Raw genomic sequence first — 14985 nt, 5'->3', positions numbered from 1 at the left:
GCCGGAGCTCGGACCGACGTCGCTCATCTCGATCTTGGGTTTCTTCAAGGCTGGTGATCTAGGCGGGCTAATTGATCCTCCGTAGAACATCAACCGGCTCTGATGCCACGTGTTACGATCGGCGGCTCGCCGTCCTATGGAACTCACCGACGTCCGGCGATGCCCAGAGCGTGGTCACTAGGAACGCGACGCACACACATGAGAACACGAGATGGCGAGAGGTTTTCACTGCAATGGCCCAGCTTTTCTTGATGCATTGGTTTTGGTTATAACCGGGCTTGATCCGACATCCCCGCCACCACCTGCAGCTGCACGGTGCGCCGTCATTTGCGGACGCCCGAGCGACATGCATGCACGGCTCACAGTTGGTGGCGGTGACCAGCCCCCTGACGCGGTCATGGCGCAAGACGTGCAAGTCTCTGCTTTGCCCACGATTCTACGCGTTACAAAATGAAACATGTTCACAACTTAATTGAACTACCTAATGCACCTAACATGGATACAAAAGACTGTCACGGTTAAAGGATCAACATCAACATGCGCTGCCACAGACGACGAAGACGACGGCCATGAGCGCGAAGAGGATGACGCCGACACGGACGCCGACGCCGAGTCGCCGACGGCCACGACGAGCAGTACCGCGAGCCGTAGCCCCGACCTCGCCGACGACCCAGCCAAGCTGCTAGCTGTCCGCCTCGCCTGCAACCTGCTCGTCGAAACACCGCAGCCATGTCGACGCCGCCGCAGCCGAGCTTCGTCGTATCGCAAGTCTCTGTCGCGCCGGCCTTGCTCACTGCCGCAACGCCAAAACGACGACGCCGAGCTGAACCCGCTGCCGGGAGCAACGACGACGTCGACGACCAAGCAAGGGCGGAGCCAGGAATTTGTTTTTTTTCATTATTAGGGGGGGCAACCATGCTAATTTATATAAAAATTTAATTAAAATTCAAATTTTCAATGTAAATTTGGGAGCCATAGGCAGGGCCAGGCCCCTGCCCGCCCCCCTATCTATGCCCCTGCGACCAAGAGAGCCGAGCCAAAGATCGACGCCGACGCCGACGCCGCGAGCTGGGGAAACAACGCCGAAGCCGAACAGCAAGCACGTTGTGGCCGCTGCACCGCAAGCCTGCATCACCTCACCACGCCCCGCCTTGTTCCTTGCCTCGCCTGGACCTTCGACGAGCCTTTTGGTGAGCACTAAGTACCCATGGTGCCTCTCGGCCTGCTAATCAAGCAAAGCGGCCATTTTTCTTTACACAAATAAAAGCTGAAATACACCCTAAGCAAGAGCTCTAATCATAGACGAAAAGCGTCTGTTTTTCTTTACAAAAATAAAAGAGAGAATACATTTGGAATACACTTAACCTTAAGAGCTCACATCAACACGTGCTTTTACATCCTTGCCGTTTTCCTTCACAAAAAAAATTAATAAAAAGTAAAATGCACAACCTTTTAATCTGTTTTAAGTTTCAAACATGCGTACCTTGCCCAAATAAACTTTAAGTTAAATAATTTTTTTAGAAACTTTCCTAAAAATCATGCTCAATCATCTCATGGCATTTATTTGGTTGTTCATTGCTGTTTATTTGGTTCTTTGCATGTGTTGTCGTTCGTCCGATTCGCGTAGACGACGAGATGTTCGTAACTGCGCCAGACGCCGAGCGAGACGCTGAGCTAATACTTGAGGGTATGAATAATCAGCAGCAAGACAAGCACCTCCTTGATCATTCTTGCTCCTATTTAAATTCCTAAGCCTAAAAATGTATGCATGCGATGATGATTTTATGAATCCAAATGTCATTTTATGTCGGGTAGACACGTCCTACTTTAATGCATTTACCTTCCTTGTTAATTTGTACCTTTTATTCCTTGTCGCCATAAGTTTATGGGTTGTTCGATTAGCTCGGAGTCACACTACTAGAGAATTGGCCATTGCCAACAGGCTATCACCGCCGGTTCAACATGAACCGGCGGTGATAAGGTATCACCGCTGGGTCTGCAGTAGGTGGCCGTAGTGGCGGTTGGAACCGGCGGTGATGTTGATTATCACCGCCGGTTTGTGTTATGAACCGTTGGTGATGTCCTGCGAGCATATCACCGCCGGTTTGTAACACGAACCGGCGGTGATAAGCAGTATCACCAACAGTTCGTATTTAGAACCGGCGGTGATAAGCCTGTACAGTACAAAACCCTAACTCCTCCTTCCTCCCACCACCTTTCTTCTCCAACCCGACGGCCACACCTCTCTCCTCCATTGTTGCTGCCGGATTTTGCCGAAATTCTCATGAAACCTCACCATTCTTGATATATTGGCTCCACCAACTTATTCTAAGGTTAGTAGCCATCAATTCATTGGCTTTGTACCCATTTTCTTGGGATTAATCATGCATTTCGTGATGAATTGATCAAGGAGGGCTTTTTTCTCCATTTTTGGATCATTTCTCATCATTGGGGCTTCTTTTTTTGTTGTTTGAGTGAACCAACTTGTGATAGGTTTGTAGCTAGCAATCCATTTGATTCATAGCCTTTATCTTAGGATTAGTCATTCATTTTGTGATGAATTGATCAAGGAGAGCCTCTTTTTCTTCACTTTAGGATAATTTCTCATGAACACTCATCATGAAGTCATCATGGAGGCTCATTAAATTTTGAGGACTGGACTTCACATATTTGATTGAAGGTAAGAACTAGCTCTTTATGGTTAGATTGTTGTCATAATTGCGATGATTGGGATGTAAGGGGTCTTTCTTAATTAGTTTATAGGATATTTATTAATTGTGATGATCGAGATGTAAATGCTTTTTCTTAATTAATTTAGATGGCATTTCTTAGTTTTGATGATTAGGAACTTGACAAAAATTGAAGTATATATTTTAATTATTGAAGTAAAGCCTCTTTCTTAATTGATTTAGATGGCCCTTAAAGTGTGATATTTGTTAGGAAACTTGATAAACTGAAAATCTATGTGTTGAGATGATAATTTTACTAAATTTAGATTCTTGGATGTTTTCTTGTGTGCATAGATGAATCAAGGTTGGATGTACGGTACAAAGGCTGGAAATTTGGATTTTGTCAATGGTGTGGACTCGTTTGTGCAGACTGCCAAGGCACAAAAAGAATCTACAAGATGATGGCTACGTGTATTGCCCATGCATTGATTGCAAAAATCAGAAGCAGTTTGGCAATGTTGAGCAGATCCGCTTTCATCTGTTATTTAGAGGTTTTATGCCCAACTACCAAGTTTGGAACAAGCACGGTGAGGTTGGTGAGACAATGCACTCCATCCATGAGGACAGGCATGAAACAGTGGAGGAAACAACTAACCCGGAAATAGTAGAGGAAACCGGACATGAAAGCGTAAATGAAACCATGCAGGAAACATTAGTTGCTGATGATGTTGTGGATGCACTAGACCAAATGATACGTGATGGGGAACCGGACTTTCTTGACGAAAAGAATCTGAACAAGTTGGAGCAGATGAGGATAGATGCAAGAACACCACTTTACCCAAGTTGCAGCGTGTCTAAACTTGAAGCAAACCTGATGCTATTGGAGATGAAGTCTAGTAATGGTTTGTCAGACAAGGGATTTGATGATTTGTTAAGCTTATTGCAGAAGTTGCTGCCAAGCCCTAACGGGTTGCCTGAAAACACATACCAGGCGAAGCAAATGATTTGCCCAATGGAACTGGAGGTACAAAAGATCCATGCATGCCCTAAGGATTGCATCTTGTATCACGGCAAATATGAAGACTTGGATGCATGTCCAGTGTGCTCAGCTTCACGGTACAAATGTCCTGAATCGGCATTGTCAATGAAAGGTGACCGCAACAAACGACCACCTGCCAAGGTCGTCTGGTATTTTCCTATCATTCCTCGTTTGAAATGGTTGTTTGCAAACGCGAAGACTGCCAAGCTGATGAGGTGGCATGCCGAAGATCGACTCGTTGATGGGAATCTCAGACACCCTGCAGATGGTTCACAGTGGAGAGCTATCAACTACAAATACAAGAATCGGTTTGCAAAGGAAATAAGAAACATAAAATTCAGTTTGAGTACGGATGGGATGTGTCCTTTTAACATGGTGAGCAGCAAACACAGTACGTGGCCTGTAACTCTTTGCATATACAACCTTCCTCCTTGGTTGTGTATGAAGTGGACCTACATCATGATGCCATTACTAATCCAAGGGCCAAAACAACCTGGAAATGATATCCATGTTTATTTGGAACCACTGGTGGATGATCTAATGAAGTTGTGGAACGATGGTGTCAGGGTGTGGGATGAGTACAAGCGAGAACACTTCACTCTGAAGGCAATTTTGTTTGTAACAATCACAGACCTTCCCGGCCTTGGTAGCTTAGCAGGCCAAGTAACGAAGGGTTACAAGGGATGTGTGGTTTGTTTGGATGATACCGACGCAAGATGGTTGAAGAATAGCAACAAAATGGTTTACATGGGTCATCGTAGGTTCCTTCCAAAGGCTCACCCATATCGCCGGAACAAGAAATCCTTTGATGGTACAAGGGATGAACGTTTACCTCCCAAGTTTCTAGATGGGAAGGAGATATACAAGAAGGTTAGTAAACTAAGAGTTGTACTAGGAAAGGGCAAAGGAAGTGTACCCGCTCCAGCTGATTCGTTGTGGAAAAAAAAATCCTTGTTCTGGAGACTCCCTTATTGTCAGGACTTGATTGTTCGTCACGTACTTGATGGCATGCATCTAACTAAAAATGTTACCGAGAGCACGCTCGGAACATTAATGGCCATGAAAGGTAAAGGAAAAGAGTCACTTGAAACTCGACAGGACCTGCAAGATATGAATGTCAGAAGTGAGCTGCATCCAATTACTCAACATGATGGGAAGACGAAGCTTCCGGTTGCATCTTGGACCTTGGATAAAATTGAGAAAAGGAAAATTTGTAGCTTCTTCCACGAACTCAAAGTGCCAACGGGATACTCATCAAACATCACAAGGCTTGCAAACATGAAGGAGTTAAAGTTCAACATGAGCTGCATGAAGGCCCATGACTGCCATGTCATTATGACACAGTTGCTCCCAGTTGCTCTAAGGGGCGTGCTTCCCGTGAAGGTCAGAGATACGATCATAAAGTTGTGCTCATTCTTCAACGCAATCTCACACAAGGTCATAGACCCAAACACACTTGACAAGCTGCAAGCAGACCTGATTCACACAATTAATCGACTCGAGATGCATTTTCCACCAACTTTCTTTGATATATCGGTGCATCTTATCACTCACCTTGTTGCCCAGATTAAAGCTCTTGGTCCAATCTTCTTGCATCAGATGTTTCCTTTCGAGAGGTTGATGAGTGTTCTAAGAAAATATGTTCGGAATAGATATCGTCCAGAAGGGTGCATGGTTAATGGATGGTCTACAGAGGAGGCAGTTGAGTTCTGCACATACTACCTGGATCTTAATAGAATGGGAGTTCCAGTATCTCGTCATGAGGGAAGGCTGGGGGCAGAGGTATGATTGGTGAGCAATCAGTTCGTATCGATGACCTGGCTAGTTTTAATCAGGCACATTTCACCGTTTTGCAGCAGGCATCTGTAGTCTCACCTTATATTGAAATGCACAAGAGAGAACTACAAGGTAAATATCGCGGTAGGTCAGAAGCATGGCTCACAAAACAACATAAAGAGGAGTTTGGAAGCTGGTTACGACTTAAATTAGCAGGTGTCGATACCGGCAATGCTCAACTAGATCTTTTGGCCATCAGTCCATCTAGTACAGTCCTAAAGTTCCAAGGATATGAGATAAATGCATACACATTTTACACTAGAAAACAAGATGAGAAAAGCACCAACCAAAATAGTGGTGTCCGTATCGATGCTTACAACGACAATCGTCAATTGGAGACATATTATGGGTTCATAGAAGAGATATGGGAGCTAGAGTACGGACCACTAAAAATCCCTCTTTTTCGGTGCCAGTGGATCAAGCTTCCTAAGGGTGTGTTCACGGACAAGTACGGCATGACGGTCGTTGACCTCACCAACATAGGGTATAGGGATGAACCATTCATATGGACTAAAGATGTAGTCCAAGTCTTCTATGCAAAGGACCTAGCGAATGTGGGCAAACATGTGGTGCTGCAAGGGAAAAGGAAGATCGTCGGTGTTGAAAATATGACCGAGGATGAAGAGAAGGGATTTCAGGACATGCCTCCACTTGGACCCGATATCGACCTACCTGTGTTTGAAGAGGGAGAAGAACCAGCTTATGTGCGACTTGATCATAACGAGGCCATCATCATCAATTGAAGCAATCTTTTCACTATTTATGTACTAATTTAACCATGTAATATTTAAAAAGAATTAAAATATTTTTATTAATTATATGCCTCCACTTCGTATGGTGTAAAACTTATTAAATATATGTCTTATTAGAACTATTATATACATGCGAAGTAGACATATTTGTCGTGAATGGATTACTGCCATATTTGCCTCCACTTTGTCTTGAATGAAGTAGACATATATGCCTCCACTTTGTCTTGAATGAAGTAGACATGCGAAGCTGATTGCCTGCAGAGGCTTAACACTGCCGGGTTGGGAATAGACCCGGCGGTATAGACACTCAACAACGCCTGGTTGTGTATAGGCCCGGCGGTGTAGATCATCAACACCGCCGGGTGTGGGCTGGACCCGACGGTGTAGATCATCAACACCACCGGGTTAGGGCTGGACCCGACGGTGGAGCCCTGTTTTCCTTTTTTTTCCCTAGCGCGCCCCCCAAATCTCAGTCGCCACTCCACCGCCCCAAATCTCAGACACGGCGCCGTCCCCGAGCACCAGCGCCCCGTCCCCGAGCCCCGGCGCCGCCGTCCCCGAGCCCCGGCGCCCCGTCCCCGAGCCCCGGCGCCGCCGTCCCCGAGGCCATCCACGCCGCAGCCACCGTCCCGTGCAGAGGTGTTGCACCCGCCCCGAGCACTTGATGCACCGCCATCCCTGAACACCGCTCTCGACGGCGTCGCCATGCGGCCACACTCCCGGCGTGGATCCCCCACAACGGCGTACTCACGCAGGTCTCTGGTATGCGTACTTTCCCCCCTCCTCATCACGTACAGTGATACTGGAATTGGTTCCATTTTATCGATGTAGTGATTTGATATAACTTGGGTAAACTTGAACTCAACATTCGAAACTGAATTTGTTTGTAGCTGCTATCTCGATGGATGGCCAGTTGTTCTGTGCAACAGTGTGGTTGTTAGTTCATATCAGGAAGAGGGGGGTGATGCTAGACAAATAGAATCATGTAATCTGACGTGAGCAATATACAGCTTCACAAAGGATTTTGTGGTAGCTTGTTCATTTTCCCCAATTCCCTTTGGTTGATTTGCAACTGACTAAAGTGTTTGTCCATCTTAGATTAGCTTCTGTGGTTATGCATTCCATTAAGACAGTATCTTGAATTCATTTGATGATGTGACAAACAGCATATGATAAATTCTACATGAAATTCCTATGCTAGTAAATAAGATTTGGAAACAAATTGATTTGAATAGTACTGCATCATTGATTGAAATCGAAGTGAGACTGTTGAAATGGAAGTGAGACTAAAGTGTTTGTCCATCTTAGATTAGCTTCTGTGGTTATGCATTCCATTAAGACAGTATCTTGAATTCATTTGATGATGTGACAAATAGCATATGATAAATTCTGAAGAAGTGTATTTTAGTTCCCTTTTTCCATCCTAATCTGTTCATTGGTCTTAGTGCATTGCATACTCTAATAATCCTAATTACTCCCATTTCTAGCAAGCAGTAGCATTAGTATACAAGAAGATCAGTCTAGCCTTTTTTTATTTGCTGAATGAAAGAGCAAGATGGATCAGGCCATGCCTTGTTGTGCAGCTCGATCTCCGCTCCATCACCTGCACACACATATACATACATGCATGTGTTTCAGAAATAATCATTGGAGGGATGTATCGAATCATTATTGGAGGTAGTTTATATATACTCCATCTATCTATCATTATATTTATTATATTGGCCGGCCGCAGTCACCTTTTACGCTTTGATTTGAGGGTTGACGTCTGGGAGTTGTTGTGCCAATTCCTCTTCCTCTGGTTGATGAACCAGTTGTTGATTTGTTTCAGCTGAAGGCCAGTCTCTTCAACAAGCTTCGCCTTATCGTCTTCCTATACCAGCCACTCAAAAGATATCATCTTTAGGATGTGAAGCGTACATGATATACTTTGATTAAAAACCACATAATTTTTTAATTTCCTTCCCGAGAGAACTCATTAGCAACCATGCATATAATTAAAAGCCACGAGGAATATTTGCCAAGCTTAGTCAGCAAGTTGGACGATGGAGAACAGCTAATATGTGGAGAGCGACCACACCATGCATCATCAGTAGCAGGCAGCAGATGGCTGGTTGCATTCTTGGATGCATGCATGATAGCTACAATGCACTCACCGTGGGGTATGGCCACTTGGAGTGCTGCTGCCACCATTGCTTGAGGATGCTGGTGGTGTCCCCAGGCAGCTTCCCGGCCCTCCTTTTCCGAAGGATTTCTTCCCTCACATCCTCTATTCTTGACTTCAAACCCTGCAACGAAATCGACATGGACCTCACATCAGCTTAAAGCCTTAAATCTTAGTTTATTTGCTAATCCCTCTGTTCCAAATTGTAAGTTGTTTTGGCAAATTTTGATGTAAAAGTTAAACTAGCTTCAAATTCAGTTCAAAGAATGCCTTCTTTTTTTTCACCTTGTTCTGATGGTATAATACTTTGTCAGACGTCATGGATGCATCACGTCTTATTTTGTGGTGTCAGAAAATGCTGCTCTGTGCCGTAAGCTTTTTGAGCAAACCATGCTTCTTTACTCATATGCAGGTATAATGGGGCGATTTTCACGATTCAAGTCTCGTCGTGGGAAACAAGCTGAAGCTGAGAATAATGCGGAGAATGATGATGGAGGGGCCCGTAGTAATAGTGAGGGTGGAGGGGATGGAAGCCCTTCTGAGTACTTAAACCTCAACCAAAATGATGAGGTAATTCAGTGTTGCATATATGTGTGCTCTTCTAATTGGTCAATTGTAGGAAATAACTGTTCAACATATGTGCAGGCGCCAGCTCAGACTGAGGAAGAGACCACGACATCAGCTGCCGGTAGGGCCAAACGAGGTCGGAACAAGATGCCTTAGGGTCGGTCTCTTATTACCGAGCTCGATGAATTAGGTGAGCCCGTCGCTCCTGTCAAGGTGATGGGGCCATACAAGTCAGCTATTGGGGTGGTGGTGAAGGAAAATGTGCCCATCACGTACAGGTATTGGAATGCGAAGGATAAGACTTGGGTGGTACCGGACTCAATCAAGGAAATATGTTGGGCCAAGTTGAAAGAAAATTTCATCTTCCCCGAGGATTCAGAGCCATTAGAACGGCGTCGAGCACTGTTTCACATGGGCAACTCTTTCAGATACTTCAAATTTACCTTGAACAAGCATGTGAAGAATGAAACTGAGCCAGATTGGAAGGATTTTCCGAACCAACGACCTTTTTGGGAACAGTTTGTCTTGTACAAGAGGTCAGAGGAGGCACAAGCTAGCAGCGCCACAAATTCACAGAATTGTAGGAAAAATGATAAGCCCCATAAGACCGGCTCTCGTGGGTATATTAGAAAAATACCCGAGTGGGAGGAGCAAGCAGAGAGGCTGGTCCATAGTGGTGTTACGCTGCAAACAGATGGGTGGGATCCTCGGGCCGTGAGGTATCTTCTAGCGAGGGGTGCGTACTACAATCCTGATGGTTCCCTTGGTTTTCGTGATCGTGATGCTGAGGATCTTGCACGCAAGATTCAGGAAGCACACGAGGCTGCTTCCACTAGTGCTTTCGTGCCAGACAGGGAGAACGATGAGCTGACTCGAGCACTTGGATCCAAAGAGCACCCAGGGCGCACACGTGGGACCGGCAATGTTCCATGGAGGTGTGCCTTCCCCGAACATTTGGGCACATACAGGAGCCTTGGGAGGAGGAATGCTCAACAACAGGCCGAGTGGCAAAGTCTTTTACAAGCTGTCCGTGAAGAAGTAAATGCAACGAATGAGAAGTTTTGGGCTGAGCTTGTGGAATCACTTTCCCGTGGTGCTCCCTTGGCACCAGGAGAAGCAATGAGAGATGTTGCGCTAGATCTTACAAGTCCACAAGGGTTGGTTCGGAGTAGCTGTGGAAGCACTGCGTTGCCTGAGGAGGATGTTGGAGTCACCTTCCCTGTGGATAAGATCACACAACCAACAACATGCAAGCTATACATCCATCAGAAGTTCTTTGATATGAAGGTGGCTGTAGGTCAGGCTTGGCCAACCGGCGAAGGGGTTATGCTGCATAATCTCCCTTTACCTGAAGGTTATGCAAAGGTTACCGATGATTCTCTTGTTAAGAGGAAATACAAAAATGTGGAGTTGGATATCCCCGGTGATGACAGTAGGTTGCTAGGGGATAACATCGGAGGATTTGTGGCGTGGCGGAAACGCTACATAATATTTGAATCAGAATCTGAGTCATCCGATGATGATCCTCGAGAGTCACCGGAGAGGGACCTACCTCCTTCACCAAAGTCCAACAGAGAATCAAGCCCGCCGTCACCTCAAAGAGAGCTAACTCCTCCTAGCCCTCCTAAAAAAGGCGAACATCATCGAGAACACAGAAAATATCATCTCAGAATCAATATTCAGAACCGGCAGAAAAAGCCAGAGGGACCATGTGAAGGGACGGGCAAGAAACAGGTGAGTGGAAGCATAACATCGCTACTCAAAGAAAAAGGAAAGAAAGTAGAGGAGGACTTCATAGTCCCCAAAGCTGCAATGGACCATTTCTTAAACTTAATGAAAATGTCACAAACTGGAAATAATCAACCTCCGCTTTCAGACTATGAGCGAACTATGAATATAGAGAGGTGGCGTGAAGGAACCCGAGCTGTACACAAGTTAAATGTAGCTGAACGGGCCGCATTTTGTGAACAAAACAACATGACAGAGTTAGAACTTCTTCAAATTGAGTATGGAGAAGATTGGTGGAAACAACCATTGCCACTACCACCGATTACCTGGAAATTTGAATTGGGGAAAGATCTGGTGGCCCTAGAACAAATCCCGAAGCTACCCACAAGAATGCAACAGTTGCATTCTTGGTACAAGATGCAAAAAAGTAAGCTGTTTGGGGCAAGTTATCTTGATGAAGATCTTCATAAGGGGGAAGGCAGAGTGTGTGTTGATTTCGAGCACTTGTATCATTTCTACCAACAGGGTGCTCTCGACGTCTCAATTATGACCTTGTGGACTGTGTAAGTATCCTCACTACAGATCATCTGTCATCATTTATCACTCATTAGCATGTTTAACTTTTCATTATTTTTTTCTAGAATGGAGTCACACAAATGTAGACGATGTGGGATTAACAATATAGGCTTCTTGGACCCTAGCACCGTACATGAGAACACAATCAATTTACCAAGTACCGTTGACTACTTGTACAAAGCTTTCCTCTCCATGCAGGATAAAAGATCCATACTTCTTTCATACAATTGCTTGTAAGTTTGTTTTTTAATTCCATAACAAAGTTATTCACACCACGGTTATTATTAATTTGCTTTGTTGTGTCTTATATACAGTTATCATCATGTCCTACTCGATATCAGCCTTAACGATAGTCGAATCGAGGTTTATGACTCACGAAAGAGGCCATTATCACTAATCCAGCCCGTCATTGATGTCGTCAACAAGTAAGTAAAGCAAGTGAATTTATACGATATTTCAATGTCGTGTGTCTTATTCATGCAATTTCTATTTCATAATTTCGCTCATATATAGGGCCTTCGCTAAGTACTGTAAGAAAAGCAAAATCTATAGACCTTTTTGGGGAGACTTCACTGTAGAAGAGGCTAAATACATCCTCAAGCAGCCTCCGGGCAACGATCACTGTGGGTTCTATGTAATGCATTACATGCACTGCTACACCGGCGATTGCAGAAGCGCCGAAATGGTTTGTATGAAATGGTTAATTGATATATGTTCTTGTGTCTTGAATTATCTAACTTGTCTAATATCTTGTTGTTGTGTCATTTTTTTTCCAGAACACTGAGTTGGATTCACGTGAATTGCTCATGGGCGAGCTAGTAGCACTTCAAGAAGAACTAGCTGGATGGCTTGTGGACTACATGGTGAAGCCAGGATCTGAGAACAGCATAATCTAGGTGTAATGTCTAGATCGTATCGTTCTTGTCAAGCATTGTAATATATTTGGTGTATGGACTAGATGTTCTTAAACTTGATGCGTGGACTCTATATTTTTTATTATGATGTTTGAACTCTCTCATTTGATTTCAATGTATAATATCTTATGGTTCAATTCTGCTGCAATAATTATGTATTATAAACTCAAGAGGGCCTTGAACTGTTGAAGGCAGCTATAGAAAAGGCTGGATACACTGGAAAGGTACCTCCTCTCTTCACTACTTACCTCATAATTCAACCTTCGTGTATTGTTGATTCAACCTATCCATGGCAGGTGGTTATTGGAATGGATGTTGCTGCTTCTGAATTCTTCAGTGAGAAGGATAAGACTTATGATCTTAATTTCAAGGAGGAAGTAAGAATTGCAACTTCTTATTAAGCCTTTTATTTACTTATAGCTGTTCTTTATGCTGTTGTTTATACTTCTTGCCATTTGAGCTGATAGATCTGTGTCATTGATTTACTCATATTTAGCAATGTTCATTTCTTTATTCTAGCGGATTGCCCCTTTTGAGTTAAATTCCATGTTCCATCCACTTCTAAAGGCATTAGCTGAATATGGAAAAGATGTCTTGGGCATTAGTTGGGATGGAGGAGTATTTCATTGCAAGTTAACTTTTGAGTGCAAAAGAATTAGCTTACGATGCTGTTGCCTTTCATGCCTATGATATATGAGCTCAGGCATATGTAAAAAGTAATTCTGTAGATGTTTAATGCATGCCATATTATATAACACCTGGTTTGCTGATTCTACAAAAATGGTTGGTTCCATCCTAATTTTCACTATCTGACTCTGCTGATAGATTCTATATAAAGGCCTCGGTTCAGATCATTATCAAGCTTGTCTCTTCTTTTATGTTGAGACTTGAGAGGGCTCAGTGATTCAGTTGCTCTACAATCTATTTTGTTCAGCAGGCGGGCTATGATGTGCCTCATGCGCTGAAAATTATTTCTACTTAGGCTGAGATAAGGCTGAGAGGTGATTGTATGGACTCTTTTGTTTAATCTCGATGTATGAGCTCATATGGTTGAATTATGCTGCTATAATTATATATTATATATGTTATACAAATGATGCAATATTATTATATGAAAATATTTTTTTTGATGAGAAAAAGGTCTTCACCGCCGGTTTGTGTATTCAACCGGCGGTGTTGATGTCTCCATCACCAACGGTTCCAGATACGAACCGGCGGTGATGGGTGCACATCGCCAACGGTTCTGGAACTGGCGGTGATGGCCCCACTATCACCAACGACATAAATCCAACGCCTCCCGAACCGTTGGTGATACTCCTTACGAACCGGCGGTGATGAGGGGTGCTGGAGTAGTGTCACATGCTTAGTTGGCTTAGTATTTTGCACAGTAGTTAATTAGCATTACATGGGTTGGTGTCTTTTAAAGAAAATATACATTTATATGGTTACTTTTAAAGGATAAAAACTCTATGGTAGACGCGGGTGAATATATGATCTAGTGTTTATGTTGGTACGAGGATAAAGAAAAAGAATGTGGTTGGCAAAATGGATGATAAAATGGATGATGGATATGGCTCGGTTCCGTATGCGTTTCCGGCGCATTTTAGGGATTTATCACTTGTGTCAAATTAAGGACCGGTAATTGGCACTATTCTAGTCAAGTATTACAGTGCAACCATATGGCTAAAATGGACACTGGCCTTAGCTTATTAAGTCAGTTGGACCAAGAGGATGCTACCGCCCGAGTGCTCGAGGAGCTCGTCGGTGTCGGGGTAGCTAACCCGGTCAGATGTACGGAGCCGCGATACTCTGGCAGTCTGTCGTGTAGTATATTTTGGGTCCGGCTGAAGTAATGGCTCTGTCATGTTAGCTTGCCGACACATCTAAGGAATTGTGTATATGCGCGCTGATCCCGCGCTGGCGTCAAAGCGAAACATGTCATATGGGTAAAGTGTACAACCTCTGCAGAGTGTAAAACTATTCAAATGGCCATGCTCATGGTCAAGAGTGCTTGAGCTAGTCGCCGGTTTTAGAAGTTTTGGTTTGAAAAACTTGGTATGGGAATTGTTTGACAACACTTGCACCGGTTCAAAGGATGATGGACCGATTAAGAGGATCAAAGGACTGCGAAATGGGAAATGGGGAGTCACTCATGATTGGTGATGTTAGTCTATTTTATATAAAATATAATATTTTCAAAATTATGCGTATAAAAATACACCAAAATAAAATACAGCCTCGTGCTAGTGAACCTGTCAGCCTTCCTTGATTAACCATGCATGTATTATAGGATTTTTTTTATATACACCCGAAGTCTTGCGAGTATAAAAATTGTACTCACCCTTGTTGCTAAAATTTTAAAATCCAGAGTTCGAAGAAGAGCCGTCTCAGTTCAGTTCCTTGCCGAAGGATGCGGCTTTTTCGACGATGGTTCTTTCTAGGACTAACTCCCAGTCAGTTGCCTATGGGATTGGTGAGGCACACTACTGTAGGATGGAAGTCCTATATTTCTGTTACTTCTACTGCAAATTATTGGCTCTGATTAAACTATAATATTACTAACATGTTTTTTAGTGCAGTTGTGATACCGGTGCTATTGTGCGTACTTGCGAACTGATCATGGGACAAGTACAGTAAGGCACAATGGGAACCCAGGTATTTGTACGCCTGGGGGCCCACAGGTGAGGTCAGGACCGACGAAGAATAAGGGCTTAGACAGAGCTGTGACATAACACGGCAC

At 44.0% G+C, this 14985-nt stretch overlaps 1 protein-coding gene and 3 long non-coding RNA genes across 4 annotated transcripts; all 4 read left to right on the top strand.

Moving 5' to 3' along the window:
• Window positions 1–211: 211 nt before the first annotated feature.
• On the top strand, window positions 212–6287 carry LOC120674670. Its single transcript, XM_039955809.1, has 7 exons — window positions 212–415; window positions 509–864; window positions 3099–4016; window positions 4275–4578; window positions 4687–5490; window positions 5565–5616; window positions 5701–6287. Exons 1-7 carry the CDS (start codon window positions 212–214, stop codon window positions 6285–6287), a joined length of 3225 nt encoding a protein of 1074 aa, XP_039811743.1.
• Window positions 6288–11217: 4930 nt separating this feature from the next.
• On the top strand, window positions 11218–11849 carry LOC120676015. The gene is made up of 3 exons (XR_005675590.1): window positions 11218–11318; window positions 11397–11564; window positions 11646–11849. It is a non-coding gene; the product is annotated as an uncharacterized LOC120676015 (long non-coding RNA).
• An 11-nt stretch (window positions 11850–11860) lies between these two features.
• On the top strand, window positions 11861–12390 carry LOC120676014. Its single transcript, XR_005675589.1, has 2 exons — window positions 11861–12016; window positions 12108–12390. It is a non-coding gene; the product is annotated as an uncharacterized LOC120676014 (long non-coding RNA).
• Window positions 12391–12393: 3 nt separating this feature from the next.
• On the top strand, window positions 12394–12616 carry LOC120676013. The gene is made up of 2 exons (XR_005675588.1): window positions 12394–12469; window positions 12542–12616. It is a non-coding gene; the product is annotated as an uncharacterized LOC120676013 (long non-coding RNA).
• The last annotated feature ends 2369 nt before the right edge of the window (window positions 12617–14985 follow it).

Source organism: Panicum virgatum, chromosome 5N (genome assembly GCF_016808335.1).
Source record: "Panicum virgatum strain AP13 chromosome 5N, P.virgatum_v5, whole genome shotgun sequence".
Lineage (NCBI taxonomy): Eukaryota > Viridiplantae > Streptophyta > Magnoliopsida > Poales > Poaceae > Panicum > Panicum virgatum.
This window is presented reverse-complemented; position numbering and strand designations above follow the sequence as displayed.

What these genes read in the sequence shown, in the direction of transcription:
- LOC120674670 (XM_039955809.1), top strand. Translation starts at nt 212, where the DNA reads ATGGCGAGAGGTTTTCACTGCAATGGCCCAGCTTTTCTTGATGCATTG. An exon ending in TCATGGCGCAAGACGTGCAA is followed by an intron (nt 416 to 508) that starts GTCTCTGCTTTG and finishes TGGATACAAAAG; the next exon opens with ACTGTCACGGTTAAAGGATC. An exon ending in GGAAGGAGATATACAAGAAG is followed by an intron (nt 4,579 to 4,686) that starts GTTAGTAAACTA and finishes CCTTATTGTCAG; the next exon opens with GACTTGATTGTTCGTCACGT.